We start from the raw sequence: 21,028 nt of genomic DNA, 5'->3' as shown, positions 1-21,028 counted from the left end.
CGCTGGTGTAGGATTAGTTGGTATAGGGCAATTTCTTTCACTTTTCCACGTCCATCTTTTATTGTTTTTCTTTTTATTGAATATATAAAACATACAATCTACTTGCAGTGAAGCCGCTCAACATCTACATCACATTAGTCATCTAACAGATTCCAATTCAGAGCGACCCTCAGGAGCAACCAGGGTCATCGCACCACTCAAGGGCATGTTGACAGATCTCCCACAAGGTCAAAAACGGGTAAACCAACCAGCGACCCATCAGCCACCAGCCCAAGCTCCCGACCGCCAGCCCACCAGCCCTCTAAGATCCCCCCCCCACAGTTCCCCAAGAGCTGCCCCTCAACCATCTGAGAACCCTCCCCCCCCCAAGAAAAATTTAATAATTACCTTTAATCTGTAGCCTAATAAACTGCATGCTTTCCCTAGTCATAGTGGGAGGACCACACAACATATTCTATTTAACTAGGCAAGTCAGTTAAAAACAAATTCTTATTTACAATGATGCCTACACTGGCCAATCCCGACGCTGGGCCAATTGTGCACCACCCTATGGGATTCCCGATCACGGCCGGTTGTGATACAGCCCGGGATCAAACCAGGGTCTGTAGTGACGCCCATAGCACTGTGATGCAGTGCCTTTTACATGCTGACCAGACCGGACACGTCGCGTGCGCGAGCGTCGCAAAATAAATTTAGAAATCCATGTTATTCAATTATTGCACCCACACTGCTCGTGCACGCCAACGAGCGTCTGCGACGCACGCCAAGGGCTAAAATAGAACTCATTCATATTTCTGACGCAGATCGCACTGCAAGTCCTGCCTCTCCCTTCTCCTCATTGGTTTATAGAAGCAGGTACCCACGTGCCATCTCCTCATTGGTTATACCCACGTGGTTGATTGAAAGAGAACTGTTTTTGCCGTTAATCGTGGTAATACAATGAAAGGTTAGATGCGACCACCATATAAGTTAAACGATGAAAAAGCCTGGAAGGAGGAGAGATGACTAGAAACTATTCGGTTGGCCGTTTTATGTGTGGATTAATTGTCGGAGTAGAGGTCCTTGTGCATTTCAGGCAAAATACATTAATGCACGATAGCGCACGCGCGCAGCCGGTTTGGGTTCCGTGTAGACCGTTGCTCCACTTGCGTGACTCCAAGTTTACTTCGATGTGATGGTTATTACATCAATATCTGCTCATATCATGGTGAGTGAGTGGGCTGCATAATAATTTATCGCACAATTAAATGTATCGAAACAAAAAGATCCCACAATATTGAACGAACAAATTGTCTTTCGGCATTTATAAAGTTGTAACGTCATTTCATGTTTCCATCAACCCGGTTGTGACTTTTTTCATGCGTCAGGTAATTCATCTGCATGACATGTTTGGATGGAAACGTGGTTAGTGTAGTAAATTCACACTCCAGAACCGTAGGCGGACACAGGCCATACAGTAGACAGCGGCATGGACCGCTAACGAATGTTTGCGGATCGCCATAATACCATAGAAGAAGGAAACCGGAAAAGGTAAAGAGTAGAGGATTGTGGGAAATGTAGCAAATTGTTGCAAATCTTTAGCATCTGCAGCAGCCAGTTGAAAGGGTAGTAACTAGACACGTTATCCGTATCACAGCAGAATTGATTTATATATATTTCGCGGTGCAATATTACCGCCATCATTGTCAGAGCCTCATAATGACCTCAGCTTCATGGGGCCTCTCGTTTATTCTTGCCATCAGTATTATTATTGCATACCCAAGCCCCTCTCATGCCTGGGATTCAGACCTTGAGCTGTACGACCTGGTGGAGGAAATTCAACAAAACTTTTACGAATTCCTATCAGTTGAACAGGTAACGTTAAGTCATCGTTAAGTTAGTTATTTTGTAACCTATAAACGTTGGCTAGCTAGTAAATGTTTGTCTAACCTGAAGGGCTAAATAGGTAGCTTGCTGGCTTGCCATTGTGCCACATTCAGGGTACTGTTTCGATATCGGGGCCTGCTGTAGTTTTTTCTTGCTAACGTTCACTAGTTACGTGTACCGGGAGACGAGCAAACCATGACGTGTCAGGTTGCTTGTTTCTTTTCACAATTTCAGTTGTCCATTCCTCCCTCCACTCAAGTGAGGTACTGATTTAAAAAATGGGTAAATATCGTTAGTTCTTCATCTTGCAAGGAACACTTGCAGGGACTCTGTTGCTTCACCAGCTAAAGTGTGCAGGACTGGAGCATGTTTTTGGTCCAGCCCTACTCTAACATATCCGATTCTACTACTCCGTTTCAGCTGCGCATCAGAACCTTGATTAGCTGAAAGAGGTGTGTTGTAGCAGGGCTGGAACAAAAGTCTGCATGCCCAGCATCTCTCGAGGCGGAGGGTTGGCCACCATATGGACATCCTTCAATGCTCCAGTCATGTCATGTCCTTGTGGGAAGTGTTAGCCCTGGGGGTGGTTACTGTCCACTGGGTAGGATTGGGAAGCTTAGACCCCGGTGTCGTGGGGGTTGTCAGACACCACATTGGAGGCAGAATGAGAGCATACATACTGATTTATTGCCATAAACCGGTGATTGTGTGATATCTCACCACACAATACCCTCTGAAAGGTGTCATGTACATGTGTAGTTTTACTGTTCATCTCTCCTGACTCCAGGATGCCTCGTCAGCGGACATCAGAAAGGCCTATCGCAGGCTGTCGCTCACTTTGCATCCCGACAAGAACAAAGACGAGAACGCTGAAACCCAATTCAGACAGGTCAGCCCACTCACTCACCATGTTAACACTCCCTACTCCAAAATGTTTTTTGGGGCGGACTAAACTCCACTCCATGGTGAAGGAAGTTTCTGAAGACCACCAATGGAGTGAAGCAGAGACCAGGCTTTGTGGAATCTAGGTCAATACTTTAAAAAAAATTGAAATTATGAAACGCCTATTGTGTACCTATGTTTGTCCTTTGTAGTTGCACGCCTTTCTTTGTTTGCTGAAATCCATACTTCAATAAAAGTTAATCAAATATGACCACCGACTGTTTACTCATTGGTGTTGTTCTAAGATGGCAACTCTGCGCCATGTGCCAGTTAAATCTCAACAGTGAAACAACTTGTTGGTTGTATTTGATTAACGTTTATGGAAGAAGTATGGATTACAGCAAACAAAGGCGCGCAACTACAGAGAAATAACATGGTTACAAGGTAGGCATTTCATAATTTGCGTCTTTTGAAGTATTGACCTCGGGAGAATCAATGTAGTCGGAGCTAGTTTCCACAAAGCCTCTGCTCTACTCCACTGGTGTAGTCATCAGAAACATCCTAAACCATGGAGTGCATTTTAAGCCCAACTTTAACTTGTGTGATCTACATCTGACAAGTAAGCTATGGACACCTTACAGAGAGATTCTGCGATTAGAAAAGGTATTTAAGTGAAACACTGTTATATGCAGTGTTTCATGGCAGGTAAATTAGTTGATGAGGTATAGTCCTTTTCATACACTGCAATCTTAAATGAATTGATTAGTTGATTGTAATTTGTCTATTGCCTTACTGATCATATTTTCTCCCACAGTTGGTGGCCATCTATGAAGTACTGAAAGATGAAGAGAGGAGAGAGAGGTCTGTTTTACAACTTCTTCCTGCTTTGGGTTGTCCCTGCCGTTGACCTTGTACTTATTTATTCTGAAAGTGGGAGGAGTCTGTCAAATTCACATTCATACACAATTTTGTTGAGAGAACATTACAGTATTCTGTTTTTATTATGTATACTATATTCTCACCATGTTATTCCCCGTAGTCCACTTTTTGTATGTATTTCCTATGTATGGTTTGGGTCGGCACGGTAGTGTCAACCACCCCTAAAATGTACTATCAGGGAAATCCTCAAACCACTCATCACCACCTATCGCTTTGTGTCCTCCCAACCACAGGTATAATGATGTCCTGGTCAACGGGCTACCGGACTGGAGGCAGCCAGTGTTCTACTACAGGCGGGTGAGGAAGATGAGCAATGGGGAGCTGGGCTTCCTGCTCTTCCTCATCCTCACTGTGTGCCACTACGCAGTCATCTGGTCCATCTACCTGGAGAAGCAGCTGGTGAGGGGACCGTGCATGACCTTTGACCCTTCTCTTAGTTCTTTACTGCCTGGCTGTTATTAAAGGTGGTTGTTATTCATTCCACAGCTTTCATTCAAGTCAATTAACTTTTTCCCCCTATGGGGCAGTTATTGCTGGGGATAAAAAGCCTTTTTCTGTGTAGAAATGTACAGGTGCAATTTTGGACAGGGTTTCTTACCTTCGGCCACTGCATTAACTAATTAGTCCTATTAACAATGCTCATTTAAATAGTCCAAAATGTAACTTATTGAATTATTCAAACCGAATATATGAGGTGCCATTATTTCTCTTTATCTGCCATAGAATAAATTAAGGTATTTGCAGTAAAATGGTTTCCTTCAATCAAGTACACTGCAAACAAAACTGTTTTTGAGTGAGCAAAGGGGAGCCCGTAGGCTACTAATAACCTGACCTCTTCATCCCATATGGTGCTTCTCTTACTAGGATGAACTTCTGAGCAAGAAGAAAAAGGAGAAGAAAAAAAAGATGAGTAGCAAGAGTGCTGAAGAATCACGGTTTGTTGGACAGGATAAAATTGAGAAGTGAGTTGAGCTTTTGTCACTACACATTTCTAATTTCACAAGTAAATAGGAAATTGATGAATAATGTGGACTGTCGAAGGGGAGAACGGAACATTTCCTGCTCCAATGAAGGCCTAACTTTTGAAGCAACGGAACTGAGTATTGTCGAAATCCAGTGCTATTTACACATGAAAATATCATGGGAAACACATTGGAATGTTGGTCATTCATCCTGTTCATGTGTTTGTATGTAATAATCAACATGGTCACAGTTCCTAATATGTCTGTTTCCTGTCAGGTCACATGACAAACCTCATTGGCAGGATATCCTGCCACTCAAGCTGAGCATCTGGCTGTATCTCTCTGTCAAGTCCCTGCCCCATGTCATCCAGGTAATCCTCCAACTCATTATTCACCCAAACTACTTAACCTTTGGATGTTGATCTTGACCTGAAATATACCGTGCCTAGTGAAAGTATTCCTTTCCCTTGCACAGTTTCTATCACTTTATTAATGTGAAATAACTAATGCCATTTCATAAGATCTTATCAATATCCCCAGTGACAATTGTCATCCATTTTGTCTGTGTTACAGGATGCCAAACAGTATTACGAAGATTATAAGGAGATGAAAATCAGAGAGAAAGAGGAAGCGGAAGCCATGGCACTGGAAGAACAGGAAGCTACAACAATAAGTAAGGACTTGTAGTATTTTATTGCAACCAGTAGACCATTTCTGCTGAATTGTGACTTTAATTGTTCACTTTTGTCTGGTCTTTATTGAAAAGTAAGATTTTTTTTTAACATTTATTAACCTGCCTGGTAAAATAAAGATTAGATGGATCAAATGAAATAGGAAATAATGACATTTCATTATGAAATGAAATCATTCAGGAACTACAATACCTCAGTTGCATTTTCCCCAGCCATGTTTTGTAGATGTGCTCGTCTTATCCCATTCCTCACTTGTCATCCCACAGAAGAGAAACGACCCAAAGTAAAGAAGCCGAAGTTTGAGTTCCCCGTTTATGAGCCTTCGCTCAAGGTCGCAGACAGCGCGTACTCACCAGTATACGACCAGGGAACGTCCATCGAGGAGATCGAAGACCAGATGGATGACTGGCTAGAGGATAAGAAGTCTCCGAAGAGAAAGGTGGGTCCGCAATATTTTCCTGCTGTGAAAAGGGTTTGTTCGACGACGTTACTAAAGCGCTGCACTTTTAATTCAGGCAAAATGGATTATAAAGTTTAAGTTTTATTTGCCATTTCTAGGTGTAACTGGGAGTTACCATAGTTTGATATGTCAAATAGATTCTAGTTCTAGGATCAAGTAAGGCAAATTGCATGAGGCAACATGCCAAATGGAATAGATTTTTTTAAACAAAAATGGTTTTTTCTCCAACAGGGATTGCTGAAAAACCTGTGAAATTTGGGAAAGTTTCTGGAGTTTTTCAGCCCTAGACCACCGTAAACCACAATGGCCTTATTTGGAATTTATATGATCTAGTCTTGTTTGTTGTTTTCTCAGGCACCTGAGTGGTCAGAAGAGGACATCACTCTTCTGACAAGGAGTATGGCCAAGTTCCCTGGGGGAACACCTGGTCGCTGGGAGAAGATCGCACACGAACTAGGAAGATCGGTGACAGATGTCAGTCTACATTGGGAATGGGGTGGTGCATGGAAAACTCTGAACTCAGATGGATGTGAATGTTTTGTCAGTCCTAGACAAATACATGGCAAAATTAACATTTGTGTTTGGAAATTTAGCAGACTACTAGCTTGCGCTCATAGAATATCAATGAAATATGCTAAATATTGTGATCCTTTGCAGGTTACTGCAAAAGTCAAACAAGTTAAAGATGGTCAAACCAACACATCAGGTAAGTCAGCTTATTTTTACTTGATTTTTCACAGTATAAACAGTGCATTCAGAAAGTGTTCATACCCCTTGACTTTTTCCACATTTTGTTACGTTACAGCCATATTCTAAAATGCATTAAATAGTATTTTTTTCCTCATCAAGCTACACACAATACCCCATAATGACAAAGCAAAAACAGGTTTTTAGATTTTTTAAAACTGAAATATCACATTTTACATAAGTATTCAGACCCTTTACTCAGTACTTTGTTGAAGCACCTTTGGCAGCGGTTACAGCCTTGAGTTTTCTTGAGTATGACGCTATAAGCTTGGCACACCTGTATTTGGGGAGTTTCTCCTATTCTTCTCTGCAGATCCTCTCAAGCTCTGTCAGGTTGGATGGGGAGCGACGCTGCACAGCTATTTTCAAATCAAATCCCCTTTTTGAATTGAATAACATTTTCAGGTCTCTCCAGAGATGTTCGATCGGATTCAAGTCCGGGCCCTGCCTGGGCCACTTAAGGACATTCCGAGACTTGTCCCAAAGCCACTCCTGCGTTGTCTTGACTGTGTGCTTAGGGTCGTTGACCTGTTGGAAGGTGAACCTTTGCCCTAGTCTGAGGTCCTGAGAGCTCTGGAGCAGATTTTCATCAAGGATCTCTCTGTAATTTGCTCTGTTCATTCCCTCGATCCTGACTACGTAGTCTCCAGGTCCCTGCCGCTGAAACACATCCCCACAGCACAATGCTGCCACAACCATGCTTCACCGTAGGGATGGTGCCAGGTTTCCTCCAGACGTGACGCTTTGCATTATCCTAACCTTAATTCTAAACCTAACCATTCCAAGCAGTTGCTTATCAACAGATAGTTTGTTGTTAGTATGATCATCTACACATGTATAAAACATTAAGAACACCTTCCTAATATTAAGTTGCACCCCCCTTTTGCCCTCTGAACAGCCTTAATTCGTCAGGGCGTGGACTCTACAAGGTATCGAAAGCGTTCCACAGGGATGCTGGCCCATGTTGACTAATGCTTTCTACAGTTTTGCCAAGTTGACTGGATGGCCTTTGGGTGGTGGACCATTCTTGATACACACAGGAAACAGTTGAGCCTGACAAACCCAGCAGTGTTGGGTTTGTCAGCAGCAATTCTTGACACAATCCAGTGCCCTGGCACCTACTACCATACCCCGTTCAAAGGCACTTAAATCTTTTGTCTCGCCCATTCACTGTTTAAATGGTACACAATCCATGTCTCAATTGTCTCCAGGCTTAAAAATCCTTCTTTAACCTGCCACCTCCCCTCATCTACACTGATTGAAGTGGATTTAACAACTGACATCAATAAGGATCATAGCTTTCACCTGATCAGACTGTCATGGAAAGAGCAGGTGTATATGGGACTATCCAAATACTGTAACCAACTTTATCTCCAGAGGGGCAGCATCTTAACTTCGACCTCTCTGATGCAGGGCTGGTGAAGCTCTCGGAGCTCAAGGCCCAGGGCAGCGCAGCACTCTCAGGAAAGGGATCCAAAGCTGGTGCCGGAGCTGTACCCGACAGCGTCATGACCCAGCGAGAACACTCACAACCCCAGCCTCCGGCAGCAGCCACGGCAGAGTGGATGGAGCCCAGCGGAGGAGGGGATGAAGGAGAGGGCATCCAAGCAGGAGGTGTCAGGAGGAGAGGCAGAAAGACTGGGGGTGGAGGGGTGGGGGGCGAGGAGAAAGCCAAGGGGCGCAGACAGAAGGACTTTGATCCCACAGCTGCCACCGAGGACAGCGAGGAGGAGCAGAGTCCGCCCACCTCCTCGGTCCCACAGCCCTCCAAGGAGAAGGCCACTGCGGCGGCTGACGACGTCTGGACCCAGAACCAGCAGAAGCTTCTGGAGATGGCCCTGCAGCAGTACCCGCGAGGCACCACGGAACGCTGGGACAGGATTGCCAAGGTGGTGCCCGGGAAGAGCAAGGTGAGAGCTGGTCCCCCACAATGCAACATTGCAGGGTGTGTCAAAACAGTTGGTCGACCCCAGTTTTTGTTGTGTGTGTGTACATAGTTTATCTATCTATATAATCTATATTGTCTGTGGTGTTATGTCTAATTTCGAGTCTAATTTTGATGAGATAGTTTGTTAGCTGTAGGTAGGTAAAATAACACGGAAAGACCCAAACTTAAATTGTCATGAATAGTTGAGATGGTAAACATGAGGTAATTTTGGATGGTGATGGACCTATAACCTTTTCCCCTATTTATTTTTCAGGAGGAGTGTATGATACGTTACAAACTTTTGGCTGAGCTGGTGCTGAAAAGGAAGCAGGCCAAGAGCTGACTCTGCCAAGGAAAGCCATCTTGATATCACTCTGGCTCCTAGTCCCTTTTCCTAGCTACTATCCACTTCAATGTGATCTGAAAGGCCTGGATAGAATGAAGGCAATATAGTGAAAAAAATCCACATTTCATATTGTTGGGCCATATTGCTTTTACCTGTCCAGCTCCTTCAGATCTGTGAACTGGACAGGGAGAGGAGCAGGGGGAAGGGCCATCCTCTCATGTCTGTCATGTGCCTTAGCTCCACCCAAAGCATGCCATCCAGCCTCTATGAACTGCTATGTGAGGATTCAAAGCACCAACAAAAAACGTCTATACTTGTTTTTGTACTTCAATATGTTTTGACTTCTGCTTTGCGCTGTCATTTGAAATCACACATGTACTGAATATAACTTCTTTGAGATGAGGAAATAAAGTGTTTTATTTATTTACATGGATGACATGTCTTTGAGACCCATTTTAGTGTAATGCATCGATGCACTATGTTTGAATGAAAAGTAAGATATGAAAATGTAGAAATTTTCGAAGGCAAATATGAATATGGGCCTGAGTGAGTAAGTACGTATGAAGGAGGCGAAAGTACAGAATAGCCCATTTTTATTGGGGTATTTTAATTTTTACAGTATACTATTTCTTCTTTTTCTTTTTATGTATAGGCATGTAGTCCGACCTGAATCGATGTACATCATGAAATTGGGCAGGTTTCAAGTGTGATTCAGGGGTAGTCTAGGCAGGGGGGGAAATGTTTTTTATGTCCACCTCCCTTCCTACCGAGGCAGTGCTTTAACAATCCTCCAAGAGTCAACACCCACACTGCTACACAGCCTGTGTTTACTGTGTTACTACTCCTTATTATCTTTTGAAGTCAGACAAATTTGATGAATATGAATCCTCATTGTGCGCGCTGCGGGAAAATTGTTTATGCCACAGAGAAAGTCAACTGCCTGGATAAGGTGAGACCTACTGAACTGTCTGTGTTGTTGATTGTCATTTAGGACTACCTCTGAACTTACTAATGGGTGTCTTATTTTTTGGAGATACCTGATGGTTTTGCCTTTGTATCGACACTCTTATGCAGTATTGGCACAAAGGATGCTTCCACTGTGAGGTCTGCAGGATGACTCTCAACATGAAGAACTACAAAGGCTATGAAAAGAAGCCCTACTGTAATTCGTGAGTCGTGTTGTTCACCTAGCCTCCGAATGGGATTTCCCTACTGAATTTTCACCTCGACTCTTAAACCAGGCACCAAATCACTTCTCCTAAATGGATATAATTTACTGAACAATGTAATTGCATTGGCTAATTGCTGTCTTTGTGAGGAACCCTTTGCGTACTTTTGTGCTGTATTGTAGTTTGAATAGATGTGTTCTATTCAGGTCATTTGAATAGTGTTGGTGGTAAATATTACAGGTGTAATTGGTTTACCCTAACGTCGGTTTCCCAGACCCAGATTAAGGAACCAGTGTTTGTCTGCAAACGGTTTGTTGCTCCCACAAGTGAAACTTTACAGAGCTTTTAATGATAAATGGCAAACAATGTTTCAACCAACATGGTCTTCCTCTGTCGCTTTGTTAGGCTAAAGATCACTTGTGTGGGAGCTGTCCTTATAGAATAAAATACAATCACTTTAATTTTGAAGTAAATTCAATTGTTGCAACTCGGGTAAGATTTAAAGATATAGTAAGCCGATAACAAATATTTATAACATCCTTGCAGGCACTATCCAAAGCAGTCATTCACCATTGTTGCAGATACTCCTGAGAACCTTCGACTGAGACAGCAAAGTGAGCTTCAGAGTCAGGTATGCAGTATACACACCTTTGCCTTTTGAACCATCATTATTCCCTTTTACATTTTGAAATCTGTTTGCCAAAAATATGAAGATCAAAAACAATTATGACCATAAAGTTGTTTTTCAATCAATATATTAATTCAATATAGTCGTGGAGTGGATTGAATGGAGGGGAGAGTGGAACTACGCAGTATAATTTGCCTGCACATGTAACAGTGTGACGTTATGGGGGTGTATTCAGTGGTGCACACTGTAGCTTAATGGTTTGCAACAAAAGGTAAACAAGCGTTTCTTATTGGAAAAATGCAGGTAGGTCCAGCTCCGTTTGCTTCCGATTGAAAACAGGCCAGGATGAGGGGGAATGAGCTAGCGCTCAACTCTGCTGGCTGCTGAAGGATCCCCCTGGCTTCTCCACCTGCCCATGCAGTTTGTGCTGCCATCCCACTCTTGAGGGTTCCTGGCACTATTCCCTACTCAAGACTCACTTCCACTATGCTTGACAAAAGCTGACCTCTAGATATTTTACATGGAAAGTTTCCCGTCCCTTCTACGAAGACGGCGCTTTATGTAACAGTGTCAAGAAACATATTTTAGCATCGGGTGCTGGCTTCTGACTAACAGAGCGTTTAATCAATAAGGTTGACTTATGTATCTATTGAATCTGTCTAGGGGACAATGCCCTTTAAATACCCTCAGGTTAAAGGGGCAATCTGTTTTTTTAAATGCAAAGTGGCCATCCCGCCACTCTTTTGGTAAACAGCCGAGGGATAGGCCTGGAGCAATGTAACCACTCTCAAACGTATAGACAGAGCTATGGATGCTCAGACTGACCATCCATGACATCAACATTATAGTTCTAACAATGTTTTGAGGCTATACAGTATTTGTTTACAAAGAATGGCTTAAAACAAGCTTATATTTGTTTTTTTTGATGAGGTATGACAATTGAACTAAGCTCATGAGGCATTTTTAAGTTATATTCTTCCAGAATAAATGGGTATAAACAGTGCATTGGGAAAGTATTCAGACCCCTTGTCTTTTTCCACATTTTGTCACGTTACAGCCTTATTCTAAAATGGATTAAAACTACACACAATACCCCATAATGACAAAGTGAAAACCAGGGTTTTTAGAAATGTTTAAAAAAAATAGTAATACTGTATTTACATAAGTATTCAGACCCTTGCTATAAGACTGGAAATTGAGCTCAGGTGTATCCTGTTTCCATTGATCATCCTCAAGATGTTTCTACAACTTGGAGTCCACCTGTGGTAAATTCAATTGATTGGATATGATTTGGAAAGGCACACACCTTTCTATATAAGGTCCCACAGTTGACAGTGCATGTCAGAGCAAAAACCAAGCCATGAGGTCGTAGAGCTCCGAGCATTGAAGGTCTCCAAGAACACAGTGACCTCCATCATTAAATGGAAGAAGTTTTGAACCACCAAGACTCTTCCTAGAGCTGGCCGCCTAGCCAAACTGAGCAATCGGGGGAGAAGGGCCTTGGTCAGGGAGGTGACCAAGAACCCGATGAGAGTTCCTCTGTGGACATGGGAGAACCTTACAGAAGGACAACCATCTCTGCAGCACTCCACCAATCAGGACTTTATGGTAGAGTGGCCAGATGGAAACCACTCCTCAGTAACAGACACATGACAGTTTACCAAAAGGCAGCTAAAGACTCTCAGACCATGAGAAACTAGATTCTCTGGTCTGATGAAACCAAAATTGAACTCTTTGGCCTGAATGCCAAGCGTCACGTCTGGAGGAAACCTGGCACCATCTCTACGGTGAAGCAAGGTGATGACACATCATGCTGTGGGGATGTTTTTCAGCGGCAGGGAATGGGAGACTAGTCAGGATCGAGAGAAAGATGAACGGAGCAAATTACAGCGAGATCCTTGATGAAAACCTGCTCCAGAGCGCTCAGGACCTCAGACTAGGGAAAAGGTTCACCTTTCAACAGGACAATGACCCTAAGCACACAGCCAAGACAACGCAGGAGTGGCTTCGGGACAAGTCTCCGAATGTCCTTAAGTGCTTCGGGACAAGTCTCCGAATGTCCTTAAGTGGCCCAGCCAGAGCCTGGACTTGAACCCAATCAAACGTCTCTGAAGAGACCTAAAAATAGCTGTGCAATGACGCTCTCCATCCGACCTTACTTACTTACTTGTCCCCATGGGGAAATGTTGTTGCAGTATCATATACACGTTTAAAGTGCTGTTTAAATACCACAGAAAACAAATTGACAATACAACATTTCATAACAGTTACATACCAATAGAAAGAGACCAGCCTGCTGTTATTATTGAGTCGATAGGAACATTAGCCTGAGCTGTTGAGGGATATCACACCTGGCACAAGTTATTGTCTAGTTCGGTTTTTCCTGCTGAGGGGTGCCCTATACCTGCGCCCAGAGAGGAGTAGTTCAAAGTCCTGGTACAGGGGGTGGCTTGGGTCTAAAATAATTTTGTGAGCCTTGTTGAGGGCCCTGACCTTAAAGATCCTATCCAAGCCTGTATGTTTGACTCCAAGTACCTTGCTTGCTGTGGTGAGAATCCTTCTCAGCATATTTTACTGGCTGACAGAGTTTGAGAGGATCTGTAGAGAAGAATGGGAGAAACTCCCCAAATACAGGTGTGCCAAGACTCCAGGCTGTAATCGCTGCCAAAGGTGCTTCAACAAAGTACTGAGTAAAGGGTCTGAATATTTTTGATGTTTTATACATTTGCTTAAAAGTTTAAAAACATGTTTTTACTTTGTCATTATGGGGTATTGTGTGCAGATTGATGAGGGAAAAAAACTATTGAATCAATTTTAGAGTAAGGCTGTAATATGGCAAAGGTCAAGAGGTCTGAATACTTTCCAAATGCACTGTATACTGAACAAAAATATAAACGCAAAAATGTCAACGATTTTACTGAGTTTCAGTTCATATAAGGAAATCAGTCAATTGAAATAAATTCATTAGGCTCTTATCTATGGATTTCACATCGCTGGGCAGGCGTGCAGCCTGGAAGGGCATAGGCCCACCCACTGGGGAGCCAGGCCCAGCCAATCAGAATGAGTTTTTTCCCCCACAAAGGGGTTTTATTACAGACAGAAATTTCATCAGCTGTCCGGGTAGCTGGTCTCAGACAATCCCGCAGGCGAAGAAGCCGGATGTGGACCGGGGCTGGCGTGGTTACACGTGGTCTGCGGTTGTGAGGCCGGTTGGACGTACTGCCAAATTTTCTAAAACAACGTTGGAGGCTGCTTATGGTAGAGAATGTAACATTCGATTCTCTGGCAGCAGCAGTGGTGGACATTCCCGCAGTCAGCATGCCAATTGCACGCTCCTTCAAAACTTCAGACGTGGCAATATGTTGTGTGACAAAACTGCACATTTTAGAGTAGGCTTTTATTGTCTCCAGCACAAGGTGCACCTGTATAATGATCATTCTGTTTAATCAGCTTCGTGCTATGCCACACCTGTCAAGTGGATAGATTATCTTGGCAAAGGAGTAATGCTCACTAACATGGATGTAAACAAATTTGTGCATAATTTATTTTTGAGAAATAAGCTTTCTGTGCATATGGAACATTTCTGGGATATTTTATTTCAGCTCATGGAACATGGGACCAACACTCTACATGTTGCGTTTATATTTTTGTTCAGTATATAATTAATTTAAAAGTCCAAAAATGCCAATTGCCGTTTTGACATTTGTTTCCATGTACTGGGAGGCATGGTGCGCTGCGCAGGGAGAAGGCATGCTCTGATGGAGCATTTTCTCTGTAGATGTACTTTGATATAATTCCCATTCAACCCTTTACCCTTGTGGGAATTGGCCTAGGGCTGAATTAAAATGTTTGTTTACAGAAGAAATATGAAATGCGTATGCATGGTAGCAATTGAAAGGGAACACTTTGGAGATTGTTGAGGACACAACACCTGACACAAGACTGAATCCAAAAAGTGCACTGTTGATTTTATGTGCATTTGACATTTACTGTACTTTTTGACGAATTTGTTAACAAAATTTGAAAATACTCTACATTCGGTAACATGATAAGAATATTCCTGGAAATGTGGGGTAGGTGCAGCATAAGACAAAAAATGATAAGGGTTTGGGTGAGAGGACTAACTGGTATCTCAAAGTGACCACACACCTCTCCAAAGTGTGCACAGTTCCTAAGCCATTTCAATGCACAAGAGTCTTCTACCAAACTCAGCAAAAAAAGAAACGTCCTCTCATTTCCCTCAGATCTAACAGGTCCCAGACGTGCTCAATGGGATTGAGATCTCGGCTCTTCGCTGGCCATGGCAGAACACTGACATTCCTGTCTTGCAGGAAATCACGCACAGAACGAGCAGTATGGCTGGTGGCATTGTCATGCTGGAGGGTCATGTCAGGATGAGCCTGCAGGAAGGGTACCACATGAGGGAGGAGGATGTCTTCTCTGTAACGCACAGTGTTGAGATTGCCTGCAATGACAACAAGCTCAGTCCGATGATGCTGTGACACACCGCCCCAGACTATGACGGACACCTCCAAATTGATCCCCCTCCAGAGTACAGGCCTCGGTGTAACTCTCATTGCTTCGACGATAAACGTGAATCCGACCATCACCCCCGGTGAGACAACCGCGACTCGTCAGGGAAGAGCACTTTTTGCCAGTCCTGTCTGGGCCAGCAACGGTGGGTTTGTGCCCATAGGCAACGTTGTTGCTGGTGATGTCTGGTGAGGACCTGCCTACAACAGGCCTACAAGCCCTCAGTCCAGCCTCTCTCAGCCTATTGCGGACAGTCTGAGCACTGATGGAGGGATTGTGCGTTCCTGGTGTAACTCTGGCAATTGTTGTTGACATCTTGTACCTGTCCCGCAGGTGTGATGTTCGGATGTACCGATCCGGTGCAGGTGTTGTTACGTGGTCTGCCACTGCGAGGACGATCAGCTGTCCGTCCTGTCTCCCTGTAGAGCTGTCTTAGCTGTCTCCCTGTAGAGCTGTCTCACATTACGGACATTGCAATTTATTGCCCTGGCCACATCTGCAGTCCTCATGCCTCCTTGCAGCATGCCCAAGGCACGTTCACGCAGATGAGCAGGGACACTGGGCATCTTTCTTTTGGTGTTTTTCAGAGTCAGTAGAAAGGCCTCTTTAGTGTCCCAAGTTTTCGTAACTGTGACCTTAATTGCCTACCGTCTGTAAGCTGTTAGTGTCTTAACAACCATTCCACAGGTGCATGTTCATTAATTGTTTATGGTTCATTGAACAAGCATGGGAAACAATGTTTAAACCCTTTACAATGAAGATCTGTGAAGTTATTTGGATTTTTACGAATTATCTTTGAAAGACAGGGTCCTGAAAAAGGGTTGTTTCTTTTTTTGCTGAGTTTATAAGGTGCTTTTTGGAGCTCTCCTAGCTGTGCCATTGAGGAACTACAGGAACAAACTTTTAGCCTAGTTGTTTCGTTTGAAAAACAACCCTGCATCCTCGCCAATCACAGGATTATTATTGTTGTTTACAGCTGTCAGTCAAAACCCATACAACGCTGTGAAGAGCAGAGCCTAAGCTCTGAAGTAATTTATAGGGTGTTACTTAGGACAGCCAAAGCATTCCAATTTAGGCGCTTATCAGTGCACAATTCTGCCATTTTCAACCTGTATATGAGTGTAAAGGGCTACGGAAATGTACACAAATTACAGTAAATGGATAGCATGGATTTGTGCTTTTCTAGATTTAGGACAACAAAGCGTGTTCGGGTTGAATTACGGCCATAGTCTCTCTTGGCATTGATTGTGGAGACTGCTTGGTTGAATAATAGTATAATTAATGGCCCTTGCCTAGGCTTGTTACAATGTACTGAAGTGCGTTAACCCAAAGATTTTGGAAAATACTTACTTGTTAGCAAGTGTGCCTATGGACTGGGATACTGGAGTTAGAGGCACACAAGGGGTGTTGCACTGTCATCGTTTGATAGAATACCTTATAATTGACTTTCCATCCAAGAGTATAGTAACTATATACTGCTTGGTTGCATACATTTTACGGCTAACCGCTCAAGCTTTCCCCAATCTGCAGGTGAAGTACAAGAAAGACTTTGAGGAGAGCAAAGGACGAGGCTTCAAATTTGTGATGGACACTCCTGAGCTGCAGAGACTACGACGAGCCCAGGATCAGATCAGTAATGTAGGTTCAAGTGTCTCTTTGCCCATCCACCGGAGGGAGGAAATTAGTTGGGAGCTATACGTACAGTGCCTTCAGAAAGTATTCATACCCCTTGACTTACTCCACATTTTGCTGTGTTACAGCCAGATTTCAAAAGGGTTTACTTTTATACTTTTCCCCCTCCCATCTACACACAATACCCCATAATGACTAAGTGAAAACATGTATTTAGGCATTTTTGCAAAAAATAAATAAATACAGAAATATCGAGACATTTCAGCTTTTCATTTTTAATTAATTTGTAAAAATGTCTAACACAATTCCACTTTGACATTATGGGGTATTGTGTGTAGGCCAGTGACAAAAACAATCGCCAGAAACACAAGAAAATGTGGAAAAGGTCAAGGGGTATGAATGCTTTCTGGAGGCGCTGTATGTAGGCTGGGGTGGTTTTTTAACCCACATGCACAAAATATGTTGTCTGCATACACACATTTGTCAGTGTTTCCTAAAAAAACTAAACTTACCCTGAAATAAAGTGTGCATATTTAGATGATGCATAATCTGACTGTTTCACATAGTAATTGAAATAGTTTCCAATTATACCATTAAAAAAATAAATAATTAACCCTGGTTAAAAATGATCTTATCCCCAGAATACACTGATAGCATGTAAACGTGTCTGTCTTTCTTGCAGGTGAAATACCACAAGGACTTTGAGGTGATGGGCCCACAAGGAGTCACACATGGTGTTCATGCGCCTTACCTTGTGCGTGGCCAGCTGCGTCAAAACGTCCAAACAGAAAATACAGGGCACAAGGGTGTGCACCAGTATATAGTGGAGATGGCCCGGAGGCCTGGTGTCATCGTAGGTGGGTCTTAATATTGTATAGACATTTTATTTTTGATGTCTGTGTCTTAAGAGGTTTGGTCCTGGTCTGGGTTTTGTTTTTCTATTTCTGCAAGCAGGAAGTTGGCCTGCTATTTATGATGAGGTCATATTCCGGAGTCAAACTTGATATTTAATCTTTATTCAGGCAGGGTGGAACCCAATTGAGTCCAAGGTCTCTTTTACAAGGGAGCCCTTCATCTTTTTAAGTTGTCTTACTTGGGTTCAAATTGTTCATGATGAATCACAGTAACAAAATATTCAAGTTTCCTTGATATTTGTAGTCGCAGCAGCAGCCAACGGTCAGATAGCCATCAATATTGGGTTAGTCTTAGCCTGCTGCTGGATAATCGAGTCTGCCCCGTTTAGGCAACAACCGAACCAATAGTGTCTGTACTGTAACAGACTGTCTGCGGTGTGTCTTTGCAGCTCCTGTGCTGCCAGGCGCTTACTACCCCAGTGGACACGTCCAGGGGCACAGCTACATGCACCAGACCAGCATGCACTCCTTACGGTCCCTGCAGGTGAATTAATCTATCTATTAATATAGTAGTCATTTATCAATCAATCAAGTCTGTGACAAGCATCATGGATACAAACATTGTGTTTGCTCTTGACATCATGCATCCTAATAAATACCCTTTCACACTTGATCAGCCAGACCAAACTGTACTGGGCAAGCATGGTTACGCATAAACAATAGTTGCTGGAACCATGATGGAAAGGTTCACATGAAAAGGAAATATCCAAGCCAGCCCAGTACAGGTCGGGTTGGCCCCAATAATGTGAGTCCGGTCAAATGTAGCCTACTGTTTCAGTTGATGTGTTTTTGCACCCCGACTGGGTAGGCGGAGTCCCCAATTGGCAGCCTTTTCCCTATTTAGTGCACTACTTAGGGTATAAAGTGCCATTTGGGATGTAGCTGTTGTCTCACCTTGGTGTTATCTTGCCACAGAGTGTGTACAGAGCCCTCTACGATTACGTGAGCCAAGACACGGATGAGGTGTCGTTTCGGGACGGTGACATCATCCACAGCGTGCAGCCCATTGATGGGGGTTGGGTGTACGGCACGGTGCAAAGGACTGGCAGATCTGGGATGCTCCCTGGTAACTACATAGAGGGTCTCCACTAAGGCTTACCAAACTAACTCGAGGCCTGGAACACATTCAAGTTGTACAACTGTTTTGATACAACAATTTGTCTGCACAAAAATAATTACAAAGGCCTCAGTTCAATCAGATCGAGCGTAAAAACCCTCATTGGCCAACATCCCCATAGTGTATAACTGCGGTATGAGATGACAAATCGGTGAGCGGCTGCTTTTGTGTCACCAACCACTCCCTTTCTTATTATCCCTACCGCGTTAGAAGTTCAAAACAGTGATTGAAAATGTAGGCTCTGTCGATTATAGAAATATTGACAGGGGCTAATGCATGTTTTTATGTTCATTTTGATGGGGGGATTTATAGCCTATCAGTCTAGTCAAGGTGTAGACAGTAGAACATCACACATTCAAGTGATGGAACTTGTAACATGATATAAAGTTGGGTGTGGTTTCATTGCATCAAATGTCAGTGTCCAGGGCCTCCCGACCGGTGCAGTGGTCTAAGGCACTGCATCGCAGTGCTAGCTGTGCCACTAGAGATTCTGGGTTCGATTCCAGGAGACCCATGGGGCGGTGCACAATTGGCCCAGCGTCGTCCGGATAAGGGGAGGGTTTAGCCGGCAGGGATGCCCTTGTCCCATCACGCACTAGCGACTCCTGTGGTTGGCTGGGCGCAGTGCACGCTGACACGGTCGCCAGGTGTACGGTGTTTCCTCTGACACGTTGGTGCGGCTGGCTTCCGGGTTAAGTGGGCATTGTGTCAAGAAGCAGTGCGGCTTGGTTGGGTTGTGTTTCTGGGGACGCATGGCTCTCGACCTTCGCCTCTCCCGAATCCGTACGGGAGTTGCAGCGATGAGACAAGACTGTAACTACCAATTGGATACCATGATATTGGGGAGAAAACGGGGTAAAAATAACATTTAAAAAATGTCAGCGTCAAGGTAACACAAAGAGCCGCTTGTGGGTTTGACAGCTCTAACGCCACACCACCAAAATAACCGCTATGCGGATGTTGGTTTCGCTAATGATAGAATCTAGCCCAACAGTAGTTGTGCAACCTGAGTGTATACCGGGTCTTACTGAGAGCAATATGTAGATAAGATGCACCATGACACTCGAAGCTTAACACTCAATGCTGAGGATTTACATCAGAATAGACAAGTGGTATTAGCAATTGAAATAATGTTTATAGAAATGTATGAAAAAGTAAAGATTAAAATTCTGTACATGTTTAAAATGAATGTAACTGTCATTGTGTGATAGTATATAAAATGTTCTATTCACAGTGTGTGCACTACAAAGAACATGTTAACAATGAGTGTTCCATCTTCAAATCTAAAGTTGTAAACATGACAAAATTCCAGTACGTAATGTCAAGCTACTGTATGCAACCTGTCACTTGCACGTCTTCGATTCAAATGCAGGCAATAGGTTTGCAGCTAAATGTAAAAAAAAAAAATGTTTTAATGTTAAATGTATTAACATGAAGAAGTACATTTTCTTGTTTAATAGTTTCCATACCTTAAAATAAATTAAAGATGACTGGCTGCAATACACAATTTCCATGTGTTTATTTTGGTGTACATACGGCTAATTTTAGCACAGGACATCAGGAGCACCTGCCAGCAAGCTGTTGCAGTAACTGTACATAGAAGAGCCCTTAACCTCTTTACACTCGTGGGAATGGGCCTATTTGGATAGGGCTACATTTAAATGTATTCTTAAAAAAATGTATAACCATGGTAGCAATTGAAAGGAAACAGTTTGGAGATTATGGGAAAACTATTAGACCAAAAATGAAGAGTTCACAGTTCACATGACGCATTTGTTGATAACGAAATCAGAAAATACTCCAGATACATTCAGTAACATAAGAATATTCCTGTAAAATGTGGGGTAGGTGCAACATAAGACAAAAAATTATAAGGGTTTGAGTGAGAGTACTAACTGGTGTCACACCTCAAGTGTGCACAATTCCAAAGTAATTTCAATGCACTTTGATGACTTGAGTCTTCAACTATTAGGTGCTTTTTTGAACCGTGCCGTTGAGGAAATAGAGCAAGCACACTTGCAGTTGTTTTGTTTGGGTAACAACCCTGCATTACCCGGTCATCACACAATTACTGTTGTTCTCGCAATCGAAAAACGGTGCATTATAAATCCCAGTCTGGGACAGGTGGGCATCATATGAAAGCTTGTTCTATTGCCAACATTACCAACAAAGTTACAAAATACAATATTACAGTGTTACATGCTGACCAGACCG

At 43.2% G+C, this 21,028-nt stretch overlaps 2 protein-coding genes across 3 annotated transcripts; both read left to right on the top strand.

The window, feature by feature from the left end:
• The first annotated feature begins 1,517 nt into the window (after positions 1-1,517).
• On the top strand, positions 1,518-9,248 carry LOC139551203 (dnaJ homolog subfamily C member 1-like). Of its 2 annotated transcripts, none has more exons than XM_071362663.1 (12): positions 1,518-1,854; positions 2,654-2,755; positions 3,563-3,609; positions 3,921-4,086; positions 4,552-4,649; positions 4,927-5,020; positions 5,223-5,322; positions 5,608-5,780; positions 6,156-6,275; positions 6,459-6,507; positions 7,962-8,458; positions 8,750-9,248. In XM_071362663.1, exons 1-12 carry the CDS (start codon positions 1,699-1,701, stop codon positions 8,816-8,818), a joined length of 1,671 nt encoding a protein of 556 aa, XP_071218764.1. In that variant the 5' UTR covers positions 1,518-1,698; the 3' UTR covers positions 8,819-9,248. The 2 variants fall into 2 exon arrangements, with proteins under 2 accessions (XP_071218764.1, XP_071218763.1); XM_071362662.1 differs by having other exon boundaries at positions 6,135-6,275.
• Positions 9,249-9,578: 330 nt separating this feature from the next.
• On the top strand, positions 9,579-20,316 carry nebl (nebulette). The gene is made up of 7 exons (XM_071362664.1): positions 9,579-9,770; positions 9,896-9,990; positions 10,537-10,621; positions 16,682-16,789; positions 17,466-17,640; positions 18,087-18,181; positions 18,613-20,316. Exons 1-7 carry the CDS (start codon positions 9,696-9,698, stop codon positions 18,787-18,789), a joined length of 810 nt encoding a protein of 269 aa, XP_071218765.1. The 5' UTR covers positions 9,579-9,695; the 3' UTR covers positions 18,790-20,316.
• Positions 20,317-21,028: the final 712 nt, after the last annotated feature.

This window comes from Salvelinus alpinus, chromosome 23 (genome assembly GCF_045679555.1).
Source record: "Salvelinus alpinus chromosome 23, SLU_Salpinus.1, whole genome shotgun sequence".
In the NCBI taxonomy this organism is placed as follows: domain Eukaryota; kingdom Metazoa; phylum Chordata; class Actinopteri; order Salmoniformes; family Salmonidae; genus Salvelinus; species Salvelinus alpinus.
Note: the sequence above shows the minus strand (reverse complement) of the source record. Positions and strands in the feature narration are given on the sequence as shown.

Excerpts from the sequence above, each read along its gene's own strand:
- nebl (XM_071362664.1), top strand. The coding sequence starts at position 9,696 with ATGAATATGAATCCTCATTGTGCGCGCTGCGGGAAAATTGTTTATGCC. Across the intron at positions 9,991-10,536 it reads AAGAAGCCCTACTGTAATTC|GCACTATCCAAAGCAGTCAT; the intron begins GTGAGTCGTGTT and ends ACATCCTTGCAG. Across the intron at positions 18,182-18,612 it reads ACTCCTTACGGTCCCTGCAG|AGTGTGTACAGAGCCCTCTA; the intron begins GTGAATTAATCT and ends ATCTTGCCACAG.
- LOC139551203 (XM_071362662.1), top strand. The coding sequence starts at position 1,699 with ATGACCTCAGCTTCATGGGGCCTCTCGTTTATTCTTGCCATCAGTATT. Across the intron at positions 3,610-3,920 it reads GATGAAGAGAGGAGAGAGAG|GTATAATGATGTCCTGGTCA; the intron begins GTCTGTTTTACA and ends TCCCAACCACAG. Across the intron at positions 6,508-7,961 it reads TGGTCAAACCAACACATCAG|GGCTGGTGAAGCTCTCGGAG; the intron begins GTAAGTCAGCTT and ends TCTCTGATGCAG.